General features: G+C 34.8%; 1 protein-coding gene across 2 annotated transcripts in view; it reads right to left on the reverse strand.

Annotated features, from left to right (window-relative positions):
- LRPPRC (leucine rich pentatricopeptide repeat containing) overlaps window positions 1–19,927 on the reverse strand; it is a 124,158-nt gene that overhangs the window by 56,701 nt on the left and 47,530 nt on the right. Inside the window, exons 14-23 of one of the 2 annotated variants that reach the window (XM_069071607.1) lie at window positions 19,060–19,129; window positions 11,114–11,141; window positions 8,897–8,954; window positions 7,792–7,898; window positions 7,504–7,581; window positions 7,190–7,234; window positions 6,561–6,674; window positions 5,408–5,538; window positions 4,328–4,413; window positions 2,736–2,937 (exon numbers count right to left, since the gene is read on the reverse strand). In XM_069071607.1, coding sequence (XP_068927708.1) covers window positions 2,736–2,937; window positions 4,328–4,413; window positions 5,408–5,538; window positions 6,561–6,674; window positions 7,190–7,234; window positions 7,504–7,581; window positions 7,792–7,898; window positions 8,897–8,954; window positions 11,114–11,141; window positions 19,060–19,129 — 919 coding nt within the window. The remainder of the gene's footprint in view (window positions 1–2,735; window positions 2,938–4,327; window positions 4,414–5,407; window positions 5,539–6,560; window positions 6,675–7,189; window positions 7,235–7,503; window positions 7,582–7,791; window positions 7,899–8,896; window positions 8,955–11,113; window positions 11,142–19,059; window positions 19,130–19,927) is intronic. The other variant, XM_069071608.1, reaches the window with a different exon arrangement.

The following is a 19,927-nucleotide window of genomic DNA, read 5'->3' on the forward strand; positions in this document are numbered from 1 at the left end:
TCTGGAGAACTCAATATCTCAGAGAGTTCAAAATAAAACTTCTTAAGTCACATCAACTTAGGTTATTTTGCAGTGCTAGCTCAAAAAGCTGTTCTGATTTGAATGAAAAGAATGAAGACCTGTAACACGGTTTTTTCCTTACAAATCTGTATCAAGTTTAAATACACAGGGCTGATTTCCTAGATGGATCTGCACTCTTGCTGGGGTCAATTACATGATATTACTAGAGATTTTAAAAAAATAATCAAATCAAATATATGTGGACTTTTTGCTTTCAAACAGGATGAAATTACTAATCTAAATAGTTGAATGTAAATTCTTATTACATGATTCTGACACATAACAAAAAAACAGTTAAAAGATGTAAATCCAATCTTCTCTAATATTTCACCATTAAGTGTCTCATTATTATCTTATATCATTAAATAAAAATGTCTCCATCCCTAAAAGAAATATACATACAGGTCAACAAGTGGCTTGCATTTATAATTATATATTTAAATACAAGACATGTTAATGGAATGCTTTTTCCTTTTAAAATTTCTCTTAAGAATTCATGGTAGGTAAATATACTGCAAAAACTTGTGTGAAGGAAAGAAGGCATGAGTACCTGCTGTTGGGCTTCAGACACTGAAGAAAAGACAAAGTCATTTAATGGTACCTGTTTAGGATCCCAAAAAGCTAAAGGGGTAAAGGTCTAATAAGAAAGTCAAATTTTAATAGCATTAAACAAAGAGGCATCCACATATAGAAACCAATCAGGAGGTTCGGATACAATAGCATCCAAATATCAATTCAGATATTACAACAATATCAACTACCTTCATTTGAGCTTGAAATTTTGTGTTCCCCCTTTCCTTTTTTCTCTGAATTTCTACTTTGGCTTGCCAAGTCCTGCTCAGTTCACGAGCCCCATCTGCAGACCTCTTCAGGAAGGAGCCTGAGATCTCCCTTCTCATCAAAGTATTTCTATATATAAGATATCTCTAGATAATCTGGCCTCGCTCCTTTCACTGGTACTTATTTTATTTCTGCCTAGTAGTGAAGAAATGTTTAATACTTCTGGGCACTGGGCCCATTTTAATTAAATTCTTTCTAAAGCCTATGCAGAACCCAGTTGCTGTTTGCAGAGATGGGTGCTTTATAACAAAAAAAATCTAGTAGGAAACATATTAATTATAGGATTTTCATTTTCAGTAAAGGCCGTGACTAAAAAAGCTCAATATCCCAATAGCTAGTTGTGTCAGTAATTCTTAAAAAGGATATAAGCCTGTGAAACTGTGAAGCTAACAATTTGGCCAAGAGTCTAACACACCCACAATTCAATTTGAAAATTTTCTACTAGTCAATGCAAAGCAAGTAACGGTCACTTTACAAACCTTAATACTCAACATATTAAAATATGTTGAGTATTAAAATATGCCCCTGTTAAAAAATGCTTTCATTTCAATATTCATTCCTAAATGGAGGCATTTCATGTCAGTTTATTACCTTTGGACAACCCAATCATTAGATAAAGAAACAAATCTTGTTTTAATTTATATTTTGGAACTGCTATCCAAATCTGCCCATCTGGCTAAGGAAAGGAATCCCAAAATTTTTTCTGATATTCAACTTAAAACATGGAAATATACACTTGTATCAATATCAGTAAAATCAATTTACTATAAACAAATTACAAGGCTGTAAATTAAGCTACAAAATATCGAAGTAAATTCAGCTTCTAAAAAAAATGTACCACCAAACAAAGGAAATGGATATGTGCAAGAATTACTTTCCTAAAGAAATATCTTCCATTACAAGGCCTTAAGTTGATTTCTAACATATTAAATTCTTCTGCAATGAACCAAGTACAAAATATTAATTTGCTCTGAAAGTCTACAGAAATCATTAACTTGCAGCAAAGGAAAATCTTCAAACTCAACAATTTCTGGATTACATCAAGAAAATTAATTTTCTTCCCAAAGCAATAGTCGGGGCTCAAAGCAAACTCTGAAACACTTACATAGAACAGGAGTATTAGAATACACAATTACAATAAAATACCACATGGAGGCAAAAAGATGCTTCTACTTCATTACCCAAAGAGTACAATTATGATGCTATAATGACAAGCCCAAAGGACATTATTTCTTATAATAAGCGCAACACTTAGAAAACCCCAAACCGAGAGTAAGGTAAGAAACAATTTAATTTTCATCAGATCTAACTCTACCTAGTTTTTTTTTTAAAAAAGAGCTGACATTTGTGCTGTGCTTGACAATGCTGGAGAGTGTTTTACGTGCATTATCTGTCTTGGGTGAGCTACCCTTCTTGGTGAGGTAGGGACCTTGGATCAAATGGGGACCATGTCCCCATTTTACAGATAGAGGGAGACAGAGAGATGGAGGGAAAGCAGCAGATGTATAATACCTGTGGCAATGCTGAGGCCAAGAAAGGCTAAGAAACTTGCCCATGGCAAGAGGATTACTGTCAGAGGCAGAATTTGAACCCAGGTCTTCCTGACTCCAATTCTACCATGTAATTTTTGGTTATACTTTAACAAAACTGAAATAAACCATTTACTTTAGGAGTCCTACAAGAGAAGTAGAATTGAAAGGTGTTTTTATTCAAGTTATTATTCCTCAGAAAATGATTTTATATCACCATAGATGATTTATATAGACAATCCTCCCCACCCTGCAAATAATCAACTGTATCCTTGAAAACCCATATACAAATTTCAATTAACTTACTTTTCAAGGTGAAGAGAAACCAAAGGGGAACATAGAGTGATGCTTGGTTTTGCTAACCCCAGGGTCATGATGGCTTCATGTAACTGCTTAACTGTTTCAACTTCTCCTAAGAAGGCAGCCTCATTTAGGATGTGGAAAAAGGCTGTTCTGTCTTTGAGAAGAACATCCTTCTCTTTTATCTCCTTTAGAATGTTAATAGCATCTACAATGAAGTAACACAAAAGACCCTTAGGTAATTTCATGTAGGGAAAACAAACTGCTATTAAAACAGCATTTCAAACCCAGCAGGAATGCAAATTCTGGTGTATAATGCCGATTTCAAGTTAATTACTACTTGCATTTCTAAACGAGACTACAATTATAAATCCACAATAGCATGGTTTTATCATTTCGCTGCAACTTTGACTACAAATTATAGATAGAAACCGTGTGCCCACTCTGCACCACATAACCTTGTACAGTGTGCCCTATAGCTGCAAGATCCTACTAAATGGATGCTTTTATCGTTCAATGCTAACATCTGCTAAATCACACCATTGTTTCTTCAGCAGATGGCTTGTCAGGAGGCCAGATAATAAAGATGTGTTTACACTGTATATACAGCCAGACTAATGGTCTGATACCGATAGGGCCTGTTTGCTGTGTCGATACTAATTAGCCAAGCAGAGCCAATGAAAGCTTTCCAAAAGACTGAATGTTAAAACATTAGGTTCATTAAGCTTCATTAGGAAGGCAGAAACAAACATTTTTGTATATGGAATAAGTGCATTTTTATAACGGTTTTCTTAATTATTGTACAGGCAAAATGTTTTGACCACTTTATATGCAAGTATTAAAAGTGGATTAATTTTTAAAAACAGTTTTCAATGTTGTGAATGCTCCCATGGGAAAGAAGGCAATCTTCATATCTTTCCCATAATGAAACACTGACTTTTGTGGAAATGTGATAAAGAATAGATACACAATAGCAGTTTGCACATATAAATCAAGGAAACTACAAATTCAAGACTTCGATAATACCAAGTATGATTACGCTGCTTGTACTTCAGTAAGAGAAATGGGCCACAAAAGACAAGGGGCTACTTTTTCAAGTTAAAAAAAAAACAACAACAGCGCAAAACATGGTTCAAGTGAAGACATTTTAGTGAAGACCAGGGGGTGCAGATGGGGGAACTCTCAAAATCAGGATAAAAACCACTTCTTATTCCGTTTCCTTTAAGGTTCTGTTTTATGTTCCACCTTCAAACCTTCTTAAGCAAAAACTAGGCCATTAGTGTAGGCACATACACCATTTGTGCCCTAAGTCATGAGCTTCCAACTCGATCCAAGCAGCAATGCTAATCAGAGCTAGCTGCAGAAATGCAAAAGGCACTGAGCTGTGCAAATGTAAATGACAAGCTTGCCAATCCATTAAAACTAATGGCCTGCACTGTCCAAGCATCTCTGGTTGAATTCACATGCAAATTTGTATGCAAAATGTTCAAGCACTTTGCAGGACATGATACACCATTAATATCAATTCACATTTTATTCCAGTGGCAATATACTTTCACTGTCCATTTCTATTTCATAGTCAAAGGCAGCAGGCATACCTTGGAGTCGGCCATGTTTCACCAAGACTTTCACAAGACCTATATACTTGCCAGGGTCGAGAGTAAATGACGAATCCATTCGATCTCTAAAAATGAAGAGCATAGTAATATTTTTTATAGTCAAGAATTCCTTATTTTTCTAAAGCTGTAAAAGACATTCTAGTCAAAACATAATAGAAACAGATAGTTCTGCCTATTTGCAAGCTGCTAAGATGCTAACAAAGACAAAGATGAATGACCCAAACAAGATAGTTATTTTGATAAAGAAAGACTTGACTTCTCAGGAGGGTCCTTGTATTATATAAAGTCTAGCTTTTAAGTACGTGGATGTTAGGTGGAGGACTACAGGTGTCAGATATTTTATAAGTGGGCAGGCAAACATGCACATCAGCGGGTTTGACTTAATTTTTTTTCTTTCATAAGGGTTCACTTGGAGGGAAATAACTATGTAAAACAAAAGTCATTATTAAAATGCTTTTAAATGAAAAAATAAAAATTCATAATTCATAAACACTGTCTATTAATGACTACAATGTCTGCTTAAATGAATAACCAAAAGTACTGCATACACACACAGGAACATGAACAACACCATCAACGTTTACTTTCGCTCATTCTTCATCATAAACATTCATAAAGACATACTTTTACATGTAATGAATGGACTTTTAGTGGGACAAAGACGTAAGGCAAGGTGATCAAAAAGCTGACTGACACCACTGGATGTTGTTAATTCTCTTCTACAGTTTCCTATTTGACACCATAATGAGATTTCCCCTGGAAGCTGGAAATGGGAGTGTCTGTCAACAAGCCTTATGATAGAGTCCTCAACACTGGCTGCCATCTGACTGTAGTGAACAACCAAGCACAGCAGCAGTGAAGAGATAAACTGGAAAATAGACAAATAAAAGCCTTTTTAAAGATGTGGCCTGAAATGCTGGAATTCTGATGACATTAAATACTGCAGAAGAAGAGAATCTGAGGCCACAGGAGAAGGTTATCAGTCAACCTGCGTGATTTCAGCCAGGGCTGTGTATCAGCATAAATCTCGGTGACATGTTTCAGTGCCAGTGTACTTACACTTGCTGTTTCAGGTTCATTGCATCTTCTGCATTATCGTGTCGACAGCACAGACTTATTAAAGCTGCATAACCACCGACAGTCATGTCAGATTCATATTTTGTTTTTATTTCAAGAGCTTTCTGCATATTCTAAAAAGAACAAAAGAAAAAGTGAATACAAAGTTAACATGTGCTTGCTTTTGAGCCTGCTGAGTTTAGAAATTGGTTTTATTTACCAAACTAAACTTAAACTTAAATCAACTTTATTTTTCTATGTAACATGCTATTTCATTATGAGCATGCAGATGAGGATTGAGTGTTTTTAACCAAAAAAAAAAATTAATAATAGTTATAGATACAATCTTGTCCTAAAATAGCAAATGTTGCCTCACCTTTATCTTTCATGCAGTAAAAACAAAATAAGAAAATCTTAAAATTAAATTAAAAAGGATCGAATTAGTTGCAGCTTAGTAACTTCAAGTATTTTCATAAACATTTCAAATCTCATGTAAAACCACTTCATAAAGCATTTTTGTACTTTATATCAAGGCAACATACTATATTATCACATGAAACATAGTCATGACTTTTTTAGAACCGAGGTTCTATGACCAAATCATACTCCACTAGAAAATCAACAAAAGTCTAGTGATATCCCACAAATTGCAGCCACACGCTAAAATGAATAAGAAGTACAGCTGGACGCCCGCCGAATGACGGCAAGAGCCCCTTTATCTCAGAAAGAGCTTTCCTCCAGCAGGAAAATGGAATTTCAATCCCTGCATTAACAACCTAGTAATATTTGACTTGCAAATGACTACTGCATGTATCAGTTGCTTGACAATCTAGATATAAGAGACCGGAGCCATGGCTTAAAAGGACATTTGGCATGTATGATAAACCTATCACAGCTGTTACTATCATTCACTTTGCAGATTATCGTAAACAAACTTCAGCAACCCCAAAACATGCCATTCAAGGTGTAGCAGAAATTAGTTAATCTTTCATTTAATTATTTTTTGTACTTATATTTGATTTATAACCACCAAGCAAAGAAGTCATAAATATTCTACTTGACAGTGTTTAATATTGCTTACAAATAAATTATATTCTTAAGGGAAAACAAATCTTGGAGTTTTTTTTTTTCAAACAGACTGTACTGTTCAAGTTACCTCTTCTGAGCACAGTGTTAGTATAAGTTGCTTTAGGACATCTCCTATAGATCCGTTTTCAGATTTCAAATTTTCAAGCTTCTGTTCCAAGTCAGAAGAGTTTTCCACTAAAATCTATGGAAATGAGAAATTGACCAAAATTATACTTTGTAAGGAAATGTTAGTATTTCTTTTAAAAAGAATATGTGTGTGTTCCTCCATTTAAAAATTCTTCTAAAAGTACCAAAAATATGGTATATTCTTTAGGAAAAATACATGGCTGAAAATTTGAGACAATAGTCTAACAAGGAAAAAATGTAAGAATTAAAATGGTACTTTTGCAAAGACAAAATGCTTGTTTTACAAATTTTTTTTTTTTGTGAAAAAGAATAATTTTTTTTTCTACCTGTTGGAGAGAAACATGCTGACTTGTCATACATTCTTCCAAATGATCTAATCTATCTTTTTCCCCTCTTCTCCTCTAGTATTCCCAAACAGTACTCGAGTCGGGGAGCAGGAGGGAAAAGGTAGGGGAGTGGGGAGAGGAAGAAAAAAATTGCTGCTAGAGTAAGTGGGCAATATAAATTTTTTCTAGGGCTGTACACTAAATGCGGTTATCATTACATGAAAAATATCTAAGACTGACTTACTTTTGAAGAACCTGAAGTCTGTCTGTCAATCAACAGGGCCACATCCTAAAATCCAGATTTATTATCATGGAATTAGAAACTATGTAAAGTAGGTTTGAGTTGTAATTATTTAAAGTAAGATTGGAAAGTCAAATTGTCCATTTCTTTTGAACAATCCTCAAGGTGAAGCTCAAAATAATCTCTAAAACATAGGGAACATTGGGGTGTTTGCAGTTTTAAAAAGGTTTATTTTGTATGAAAGCACACTAAATATGAATTTAAACATTTCTGAAGTAACAGAATTTTATTTAAAATAGTTCTTATTTCACACACACCTTAATTAATTCAGGAACATGATGGTTGTTCAGCCGATTACGAATCCCTCTGTAGATGCTTTCAGGAATTGCTATATTCTGTACCAAGAGGTGGAGAAAAAATTATGAGTTTTGAAACACAACTAAACTGAAATTTGTCTAACAGAAATTATCTCAGACATAATTTAAGTCTCTAACTCTTCCATGTCATTGAGAAGTGGTCTGGTTGTACTTAAAAGCAGCAATTTCAAATCTAATAGATACATGTCAGGCAGGACAGGCATTATGTTGCAAAAAATGAAATGGTACCATCTTCTTCAGCTGATGGAAGTATTGTCTCAAACGCTCCTCCTTGGCCTGTACCTCTGAGTCACTCATGCTGTCAATCAAGTTATAAAGAAAATAGCCAACAGCTTCTGTGGAAAAAAACAAGAGAAAGCATTCCACTAAAATTACTGAGACTGTCATGTTATCAAGATTAATTTATAAGAAATCATTTTGGTGTGAGATGTCACCCTGATGAGAGGCTCTGAAATGGCAACAATGATCACTGAGGCATAGAGATTATGTGGTTTGGGAGCACATATCTAACTGGTGAGTGAAAGGAATATTAATTATTTTCAGACCCAGTGACAGCTTTTCAGTACTGAATCTTACTTCAATCTATTTTTTCCACCACCGTGTGACAGAAGTGGTACTGCCCAAGGCTTCCCACCCTTCCCTGTCCACTATTGCAAACAGTGGCCACAAATATTGTGCAACATATATAAATTTTTGAAGGTGACTATATCATAAGAACTGTTAAATGTTATGTAAGGAATGAAGCAATTTTGATGAAAAAATTCATAATCCTATGGAAAGCTGACTTGTCAACAACAAAAAAAATCAATATTAAAAGGGATGTTTTCTAAGAACTGAAATTTTTCTAGGCTTTTTGAGCAGAAAACATATAGGACCAGATTTTAACGTTTTAGAAACACCTGAACCTTCAGCAAAGTTGTCTCCTTCTGGAAACACATACATTAACCACTCAAACTTATCCTAAATATGTTTCTATACTATATTATGCAAAACAACAAAAGCATTCAATACAAAATAATGGACATTTTCCAATAAATTATTCTAAAAGGGGGACAGGAATAAAATATTCAACAGAAAAATGTTAATATTTAAGCCCATTAGGAGACATAAATAAATTTCATTAATGTCTGAATCACAACTTTAATCACAATTAAAAAAATTGTTTTTGTTCTCATAAAATGTTATGATTATCGTAGTGATTTATATACATGTTTTCAAATTTTACTTTTAAAAAAGAAGCACTCAGTGTTTACTGCTACAATCCCTGTAGTCCATCATTACACAGAAGAATGGATTTGTGGATAAGTTACAATCATAGAAATTGAAACGCTACCAGTTGGTCCTAGAGGTCCCTGGCAATAACGTCCATCCGTGTACAACTGTTCTGTTATCTGTTCAGAGAGAATAATCATGAGTTGCAACCAAGAGAAGCAAACAAGGGCAAATACAATCTGAAATTGAATTCTTGAAATAAAGCATCTCTCCAGTAAGGTATTACTCTATACTGCATCATAGTAATTTAAGATGAAAAAAAATTACGAGGAATTTTCTGCAGATAAATCATAAGTTTCCTTTTAAAAAAGTACAAACAAAAATGTTTTCAGGGGTAAGTCAACAATGACATAAACCATTTTGTTTACATATCACTTTCTCACTCACATAATTATAAAGAAAAATTACCAATAGCACTTATGAGTCTGTGTTAATATTATCTGAGATCTTTAAAGAGTGAAACTGAAGCATATTGACTTTACCCCTCTATTTAAAATTAAGTACATGGGAAAAAATGAAATCTATCAACTTAGAGCACTAATTTAAAATTAACTGTGGTTTGTTTTAATCACTTGCAACACATTGTTTAACAGTTTAATAACGTTAAACAAAAGAATGTATGGAGGAGGAGTCATATATGAAAGTCTTCACCATTTTAGTATATCATAATTCACATATGAGAAGTTTGAATTTATTTCACTTCAAAGGGCTAAAAATGCCATGATTTTATGGACAAAGAATGGTTAAAAAAACATAGACAAACCCTTTAAAGGAGAGTAAGCATCCCCATGTTTATTGCCACTTCTTTCTACCACTTTCTAAATTTTTCTCTTCAACAGAAACCATAAGTCAAGGAAAATCCATGCTCAAGAATATGCTTAAGTAATACTGAAATAAATGCAACTGATTGCTAGTGTAGACAAAAAGACACATTTTTTTTTGCTGTATGCCAATACATAAGTTTATCTCAAGAAACTATGATGCCATGAATAATGAGCTCCTCTGCTACACTTTCCATTTACTTTCAAAATGTCAAGAGTAGACACAATAAAAATCCCAAATTTAAAATAAAAATACCATAGGCAACTACCGTATTTGGGAAGTGCATTTTTGTCCCTATAAATCATCTGCAAGTGTGGCCTATAATTGGTATTTTATCAATATATTGCTTTAAGTTATTTTTTTGTTTCTACACTGAGAATTAAGTTTGAGTAAATAAGCTAAATTTTAACTATATTAAATAATGCTATATTCAACTGGTATCTTAAAAAATATTATAGAAGGAAATCAATGCCCTTTCTAGGCACATTATACTACAAAAATCACATAATTTAATTTTTTTATCTGAAAAAATCAAGTTATACTGATGATTGCTGATAAATGTGGCATTTAAATAACATTCACTGCTGATAAATGTAGTATTTACCTGCATCAGTTTCATCAGCAAAACTACTCTGTGAATAGGGAAGCACTTCAAACATCATAGCTAGTATCAGTAGTATAATATCATAGTTATTTTAGATGAGGAAACTGAGACTGAAAATATTAAATGACTTGCTCATAATTACATAGATAGTAGGTGACAGAGGATCTAAATCCAGACCACTTCTGCCTCTGTCTCTAAGGTGAGTATTCTTACCAGTCACTCACTTAAAACTGAGAGGTAATTTTTGATACTAGCAGAGAAGTGAATGTCCTGTGAATTGGTAAAGAAAGCTATGGATGTGTAACTGCAGCCATGTGATTTGTGTATGCCAGGTCATTCTCAAACTTAAAACTCTTAGGTACTGCGGCCATACTTGCACTATCCCTGAAACAAACAATGTATAACTGTACCAATGATGGGTCCAAAGCTGAAGATCAATTTCGGGTTCTGTCTCTGATGCCCTTCTGACCTTAGGCAAATTATTTACTCTGTTGTGGTTTTAGGCAACTCTTTGAGACTACTGAGTTGTGGAGAGGGTGATGGCCTCTATTGGCAGAGGAAGTTTTTATCTATGGGAGTTCCCTATTTCAATGAAACCACATAGGTCTAGTCAATATGCTGTTGTTATTTCCACACTTCAATGCTGGCGCAGTCCTGTTTGTGTAAGACCATCCCACTTGGAAGAAGAAAGCCCCCTATCATGGGCAACCAAAGGGAGGATTTCCTTCGTGATCCAATCTGCGTTCAAAACTAGCTACTGTTCAGAATTCCGAATTTAAAAATTTACAAAATCAACATGCAATACTATCTTCTTGATGGCATATGAAACCTTACAGAAAAATCAGGACTTACCTTACTCCAAAGATTGATATCATCAGACCTGAAGAGGGCAGCAGAGGATAATGAATTATCAAATAACAAGTGAATAAATCAATTTTCTTTCTGAACATAAAATGTAATACCAGAAACATAAAAGAAGTAATGCACATGGTACAGATAAAAGCTTGTTACAACAAATATCTCTAAATAACAAAGATACTAAATCTCAGCCAAAATTCGAGGACAAAAGAATTGAGAAAATCCCCTAGAAATGCTGAAGCAAGATTTGTCAAGCATAGCTAAGAAACTATTGGCAAAATAGGACCACATTTAAAACAATTCCCCTAAACATCTAAACTCCATGACTAATAATTAAGTCCTCCCAAATATCAATGTTCAAACAAAAATTCAAGTGGTATTAAATATGTATTTACTATTAAGTTATTAAAAATCTAGACAGATACATTCACTTAGATTGGAGGGCAAAGTTGTTTGTTCCTTTGCAAAATTTTAGAAGTGTCAAAGAGACTTCTCTGAGAATTTACCTCGTGTCTGTTGAAAGCATTTTCAATAAGTCAAAAAGCATTTTTTAAATTCCTACTATATGCCAGGTTCTATGCAAAGCCCTGGAGATACAAAGAAAGGCAAAGACAAAGTCTCTGCCTTCAAGCTCACATTCTAATGGCGAGGCAAACATGCAAAGATCTCGGTATATCAAAGGAGGTGGTTTCAGAAGGAAAGCACTAGCACTAGAATCTGAGCTCAGAAGTGGACCACTCCAAGCATGGCCAGTGAGAAGACCCCAAATGGAAAAAAAAAAAGCCATACTGCTGGTTGATTCCTACACTTAACAATCAATGACATTTGCCTCACACAGTCCTCTCGTAAAATATACCTGTGAAAGTTTTCTCATTTTTTTTTTAAAACAACTCATTCTATATTAATGATTTACTAAAGGCATTAAAAAACCAAACCCCAAACCATCACTACCAGCCCATGTAGTGATACTATGCACTCTTTTCAATGCCTGGAATCCTGTATTTCACAAAGAATCTTAATTATTATTTAATGGTGTGAACCCTCGATACAAGTATTTAAAGATGATTTATACCACAGCTATTTCTTTTTGCTCTGAATACTGTATCTCTTCACCCCATCCCTACCACCAAATCAGTCCATTCTAGAAAAAATTCATACCTTTCTTCAAGGCTCAGACCTTTCTCCAAAATAATATTTTATTTACTTTGCATACATTCATCTGTATAAATATTTCCCTCAACAGAAAATAATCATCTTGAGGACAGGGGCTATTTCATTTCTGTCTTTGCATTCCCAGCATGCCACACAACACCTGGCGTTTAGAGACTTAAATGCTTGTAAATCATCTATTGGACTCTAGGAAAGCATAAAGATCTACATTTTTGTTTCCCTATAAGGTCATCATTTTCTTAGAAAACAGATGACAATCCTAATTTCCTTAATGATTAAATAGTTGTAGACCAAAACTTTCCAAATATTTAAAAAATTAAAGTACAATTTTTTTTACACTTCCCCACCCCATTTTCTTGCATTATATAGACCTCACCAGGTCATATACCATACTTTATAAGTGGTATGGGACATCACTGCAAAATTATAGGTAGCAAAGGCCATACACTGCATTTCTATCTTGAGACAATATTGAAGTAAATTCTCTAACTATAAAGTATTAGAAACATTAGTGACATCTCTAGGCAAATACAGGAAGCAATGCTTATAATGCCCATCAGCAATCACTCAACAAGGAGAGTTTGAGATACTGATGGGGAAAATATTTTCTTCCCAGAAAAAGCAAAGTTGAAACCTTAGAATCATAAAAAAAAAACTAGGAGATACTTTCTGGGTAAGGCTTAGGGCAAAACCTAGAAATCTAGCCACTGGAAAGCTTTAAATACTGGCCATTTCTCCCTTAAGCAGTCTGCCAATCCCAGAGATATTCTTATTGTCACATACCACTTTTAATGGCCTTAATTAAACCTACTATTTCCTTTTCTACTCCACTAACATTTATGCCTCAGTGTATCAGCAAAGAAAAGGAATAAAAAAAAGGATAAGAGAAATGTCTGAATATAGTCAATGTAAGATGCGTTACTTTTAAATAGAAAAAGGCTCCTTTCCTCTACTTCTAAAAAGATTCAAAATAAGTTTAGAGGTTAAAAATAATGGTATGTTTTTTTTGATTGAATTTAGCTTAGAATGTTATTTTACATTAAAGTTTGAGCTTTGTGTAATATGAATAAACAGTTCTTAAAAGAACTGTCAACTATTAATAGCCACATACAAAATGACTAACAATAGAAGAAGCGAGAGAGGGCAAGAGGAATGGAAGAAAGGAAGGACAGAAAAGCTGTGAAATCGTAATGAAGGAATATGGCCTGAAGAAGAAATGATTATATACTTTTCCCCCTTCTTTGCAGAAGTGGAAGAATATGGTTGTGGAACATTGCACGTGGTGTAAGGCTCCAAACATGCACTTTATATTTGCTTAATATCATTTTCCCCACCTTCATTAATTTTTTATTCTTTGTTACAATGCATGGCTCTCTAGATAGAAGAGATGTATTTGAAATTAAGTGATATAAAGTTAACAATGATTTTTTTAAGAGAAAAGATAGCCAGACTGTTCCAAATCACTAATAAAAGAAATACAAATCAAAACTGAAATTTTATCTCACATCAGCAAAGTGGCTGACGACAAAGAATGAACGGAAATAGTGCACGAGGAAGGTGCTGTGGGAATACAGGCACATTAACACACTAATATTTGTGCACCTGTGAATGGGTCTAACCATTCTGGAATGCAATTTAGATATCTTAAGGCTTTGCCCGAAAAATCCCACTGTAAAGCAGTAGCGATCAATGACAAAGAGGCTCAGGATATTTCAGAAGAAGCAGTATAAAATATACAAGCAAAGAATTAGAAACAAAGGTTAAGCAAGTTGTGGAACACGAATGGCATGGATTACTGTGCTATAAGAAACAATGAATATGATGGGATTCAGAGAAACTTGGAAAGACGCATATATATCAACTGAGGAAGTTTAGGTAAACAGAATCAGGAAAACAATATTCAGAGTAACAAAAAACAATGTAACGAGCACACGTGAAACTAGGTACTTAGAAACAGTAATGATAAAGCTTGGCTCTTAAAAAATGCCAAGAAAGTAACTCCTAACCCTTTCTGTCAAAAGTGAGGGATTGTGAGTTCAGAAGACTGCACATGTCAAGCTTTTTCTATATGCTCATTAGTTTTGCTGAATTTTTACTTTTTTTATCCTTTGTTATAAGGAACTGATTTTTTTAAAAAGTGACAACAATGAAAAGATTAAAAATAATCAAAGTACCATAGTACTCTCTTACTCTTCTGTTAACAAGGCTATAGGGAAACAGTCCTCTAACAGAGTTTCTGGGTTCTAGTAGAATGTAAATATTTTGGATATAGCAATATAGTGGCAGGACCTATATCACTGGTATAGAGATTAGGAAACACCCTCTACAAAAAGGCTGAAACTCTCCCTGTAACTCAGTCTTAAAGAGCTGCCTAGAATACTAAGAAGCTAAATGTTTTGCCTATAATCACACACTCGGGATATTTCACAGAAAGGACCTAGATCCACAGCCTTGCTGGTTGTAAGGTCAGTTCTATACACCACTATGCCTTGTGGGCTGCCTCTCATGGCAATATAGAGTAAACAAAGTCACAAAACTGAGTGTCTCCTTTGCCCCAAGGGCCCCATTGCTAGGATTTTTTCACTAAAGTATCAAAATGAGAAATATTTTTGCATGTAATGTAGTTTGTAGTTTGGTAAAAAAAAAAAACAAAACAAAAAAGGGAATCAACACCTGATTAAGCACCCTTCTATGTGCCAGGCACTGATTTGAATGCTGAGGATATAAAAAGTGGCAAGAGATGGTCCTTGCCCTCAAGGAGTTTACAATCTAATAGGGAAAACAATACGTAAACCAATATATACAGATTGGCTACATCCAGGATAAATAGTAAATAATTAACAGAAATAAGGCATTAGAATTAAGAGGGGTTGGTAAAAGCTTCTAGTAAAAGATATAATTTTAGTTAGTATTTAAAGAAAGACAGGGAAGCCAGTAGGTAGAGCAGAGGATGGAACAGTGTTCAGAGAGCTCTAGACACTGGGACAGTCAGGGAAAATGCCCAGAGCTGGGATTCTACATCTTGTTTCTGGAACAGCCAGAAAGTCACTGGATCAAAGAGTATGAGTCTGAGAGTAAGGTGTAAGGGCTGGAAAGGCAGGAGGAGGAGAAGGCTATGAGCGGCTTTTAATCCCAGCAGCACACTTTGTATTTGTTTGGGCAGGTGACAGGGACCAACTGGAATTTACTGAGTAGGTAGGCGAATGATACGATCAGATCTGTGCTTCAGGAAAATCACTGCAGTGGCTGACTGGAGGATGGAGAGATTTGAGTCAGGCAGACTCACCGGCAGGCTGTTGCCAAAAGCTCATGTGTGAGGTGATGAAGACCTTTGTAGCAGAATGGTGGCAGTGTCAGAGAAGAGAAGGGTGTACATTCAGAAATTTTGCATAGGTGAAATGGACAGGCCTTGGGAACAGCTTGGATGGGAGTGGGGAGTAGGGAAAGATAGTGAAGAGTCTAGGACATCTCCCATGTTGTGAGTCCAAGGCACTGGGACTCTATATCCAGTGACAGTAGAAGAAATTTCTGAATATAGTTCACTATAAGACAGAGGAATATTGAGGTACCATTAAAAGATAAATATGCAAAACATAAGCAAATATGGAAAAACTATTCCAAGTTATATAGAGAGATTATCAGAAGAACACATCAGCAACTTCCAAGAAATCAAAGTCAATTTTGGAAGTGATGAAAAGGGAGAGAATACATCTCATATTTATCATCTTTTAATTCATTTTGGTTCTACTATATTAAACACAAAGGATCCTCACCCACCAATTCTACATGTTTGGACATTTCTTAGAAGCTACTAAGACTGATAAAATTTTTAAATTATAAAAAGGAATGATTAACTGACATGACAATATTTGAGTTTAACCTACAGAGAATGGCATCACATTTTTGGTTCTCTATTCTACACCATTAAGAAGATCCTATTTCAGAAAAACTGAATAAAAACAACCATATTCAGCAAAGTTTTATTTCATATCCCCCAAATAAGTGACACTGGTAATACTAAAGGACAGTAAAACTTCCTTCAAACATTTGAAGTTTAAGGCAAATTGCACACATACCCTCAAACAATTTGACTTCAGAGAATTTTGAAGGCCCACAACCTCTAAGTCATACTTAATTCAATATTTACAGGATCCCAAATGTCATCTCTGTAAATACTCTCTCCATGGAGGCAGGTCATAACCCCCTCCATACCTCAGATGATTTCCTAAGCTGATGTGGCCACAACATAATAGTATCTGATGGCTTACCCTTTGAAGACAGTCTCTCTGAACAAAACTACAGTACACCCAGACTCAAAGCCTTTCCAGCTGTGCAAGACTAATTAGATATTGGCTGGGTCATTTATATCAAAATGAGGCATTCAGAATAGGCCTAGGTTTAAGCCAATAGATTGGTTAAAAAAAAAAAAAAGGTTATTGTCCAAATGAAAAATTATTTTACTCAAAGTGATGAAAAAATTTAGGGCAAACAACATTTACACAAAAGCTATTCAACCACCCCAAAGTTTTAAAGATGGGGGAAATTATTATATTTGACTTGTAGATAAAAAATAAACATTATCAAGATATAAGAAAAAAGTCAGCTCATTTTTACAAATAATATAACAGTAATAATAATAGTATTTTGAAGATTTATGAAGGCCTTTATAAACATCTTATTTTACAATTAAATACTGTTCCAAATATCTTAGCAGAAGATATCATCTGGGAAAGTCGATGTAAATTGGCCCTGGCAAATCTCTGGATGAATCCACATAAGTGGATAAATCTATAGGTACTGGGAACTGTGATTTCTGTTCTTCTGGGGACCTTCTTGGTCAGGGAACTCCCCTCTACAAATCAGCACTTTTTTTCAGATAGTAACCTAAAGCAGAGGTGCCAAACATGTGGCCCTTAACCCTCTCCAGGGCAGTTAAAAATCAGATTCAAATGTAGTTGGGAAATAGCTAACAAAATAAATAATTTAAGTCCAATCTCTGGGGGCCTGAAAGGATTCTCATGTACAGACTGGTGGCCTTTATTTTTATTTGAGTTTGAGACCAATGCCCTAGAGCACTGACCACATAGTGTATGTCAGGGGCAGAGTTCGAACTCAGGTTTCCCTGGCTCTGTGGCCTGCTCTCTATCCAGAGGCATGCAGCTACTGACATTAAGTGCCCATAAAAGAAACATGAATGTAATAAAACACCAATACCACTTAATAAGGAAGAGCTCCTTTATCTCTCTGAAAGTCTATTTTACTATGCATCATTGAAGTAAATGAATTTTTTTTTTCTAGCATTTTATTTAGCACTTCTGTGGTACAAATGTTACCTTGGATTGGGGAAAAAAACAAAAACCCAGTAGATACTCAATGGATGGCAAATTAGTTGTAGTATATGAATGTAATAGAATATTACTATACTGTTAGCAAAAAATGAAAATGATGGATACAGAGGCATATGTGAAGACTATCATGAACTGATGAAAAGGGAAGTAGACAAAAATCAGGAAAACAATGTAGTCATTATGACTAGAACAACATAAACAGCAAGAACAAAAGAGATGAAAAAGAATTGAATGAAACTTTAGTAAAGAGCTTGGCCATAAAGAAGAGATATGCAACTGGCCTTCCCTTCTGGGAAGGTGGAGAACATTCCATATAACACTGGATTTGCTATTGACATGCTAGTTAGTTTTACTAAACTGTTTCGTGTGCTGTTTTCTGATATATAAAGGGACAGAACTCTGGAAGAAGGCAGAAGAAGAAATATGCTGGGGTCAATAATATTAACTCATTCTGCCCCAAAACAACAAATTTCAACACTCTGATAATGTATTATAATTTACAGAATCACAGATTTAAAACTGAAAAAGATCATTCAGTCCAACTTCTTCATTTTACAATTGAGGGAACTGATACCAATCCCATGTAAGCTTCTCAAGGGCAGAGACTATCTCATGTCTCTTTTTGTATCCTCAGAAAGTAGCAGAACAGTACCTGACAGGTGTTTGACAAGTGTTTACTGATTGACTTGGGAACAGAATTATTCTTCAAACCCAGGTCTTTTCACTCTGAAACTCGGTTTTTCACTATACTGACTCCTATAAACCCCTTAAGAACATTACTTCTCGTAGTTAAGGCCTAGTCCAGCCCTTACTCAGAAGAATGACCTTAAAGAATAATTTCTAAATCTCTACCATTCTTATCTGCATTCAATGCAAGGCATCATCTAGGCCCTACTAAACAGAGCTCTAGTGGTCTTTGGTTCACACTGTTCAAAAATTGCATTCCCTCAACTACTAGTCCTGGCAGGCATCCACAACTCTTCAAGCGGTCAGATGGCTAAGGAAAGAGGTGTCACTGCAGAAGTAGTCTTTGGGAAGTCACAAGAGCGATCACTGAAAGCAGCACATGGAAGTACATGCTGTTGTTCACACAAGCTACCTTTCAACCTATGTTTGGCTCAGGACTAGAGAGAGAAGGAAACAATAGTGTGAGAAAGAACATTTCAGAGTCAGGGATAATGGGAACATTAAGCACAAAACACCTCAGATTAGATAATCCACAATTAAAAATTGCTTAAACTCTTGAACTGACAATATACTTAATATTCAAAGGGAAATACAGCAAATTTTCTTCTTCATAATAGGATTTGCACCAAAAACATAAGAGTTATAAAACTGACTATTATTTGAGGTAGCTGTTCAAAGACCTACCTACGAGATAAAGAGATGGTATTCGCAAGGACTGCTAAATGCCCAACTTACCTCCTAAAGCCTAAAATCAAACTGCCTCTAAAGGAATTCAAATCCATAGATGATGATTTGGATGATACCACTGAAAAAGAAGATAGTTTCATTAAATCCTAGGGGAAAAAATATAGCACACTATTCTAAAGTATAATTTTATTTCCAAATATATTTATATTTGTTGATTATCAACATTTACTTTTCAAGTTTAGCTTCATTTAGAGATTAAAAAAGCATTCATGTAAAATAAGTAGTGATGATGATGCCCCACTTCAGTTTGTATAGTATTTTTAAACGTTCACATTATGCTCACGTTTGTGTACATAACACATTTTACAACACAAATAGCAAACACCCATAGAATTAATAAACACCAAGAATAGTCACTTAAAAACATTTCCTGCTTATGTGGGAAATACTTAACTGACACTAGGGAAGCACTGAGCAGAGTCCCTGTCCTCATGGAGTCTAAAACAGAAAATGGGGACTATCCTTTCTATTTGAAGATGATTAAGTCAAGTACATCAGTAGAACATACATTCTGAATAGGTTTTCAATATACTGGTGATGTTTTAGGTCATTTATTGAACCATCTATAAAGAAAGACTTGCTCCAATTCCCCTTTTGATCAATAGCATGCATTCAGTTTGCAAATATAAAATAGATTTAGTTCTGTGCAAAGTTAAATGGCCCAAACTGATCTCTCACTTCCTTGAAATCATACTGTCTTTGTCACTCATTTTTGTACCTAAGTCATACATTGCTATGTAATTGCTTTGAATGCACACATCTTATTTTCCAGTAGACTGTAAATTCTTAAACTTTTTTCCTATCTTCTGTATTCCCCCCATATTCTCTTCTATTCACAAAGAGCATAGATTTGTTT

Source organism: Petaurus breviceps, unplaced genomic scaffold, assembly GCF_028583685.1.
Source record: "Petaurus breviceps papuanus isolate PSGF00001 unplaced genomic scaffold, PetGlider_PUasm1.0 90842, whole genome shotgun sequence".
NCBI lineage: Eukaryota > Metazoa > Chordata > Mammalia > Diprotodontia > Petauridae > Petaurus > Petaurus breviceps.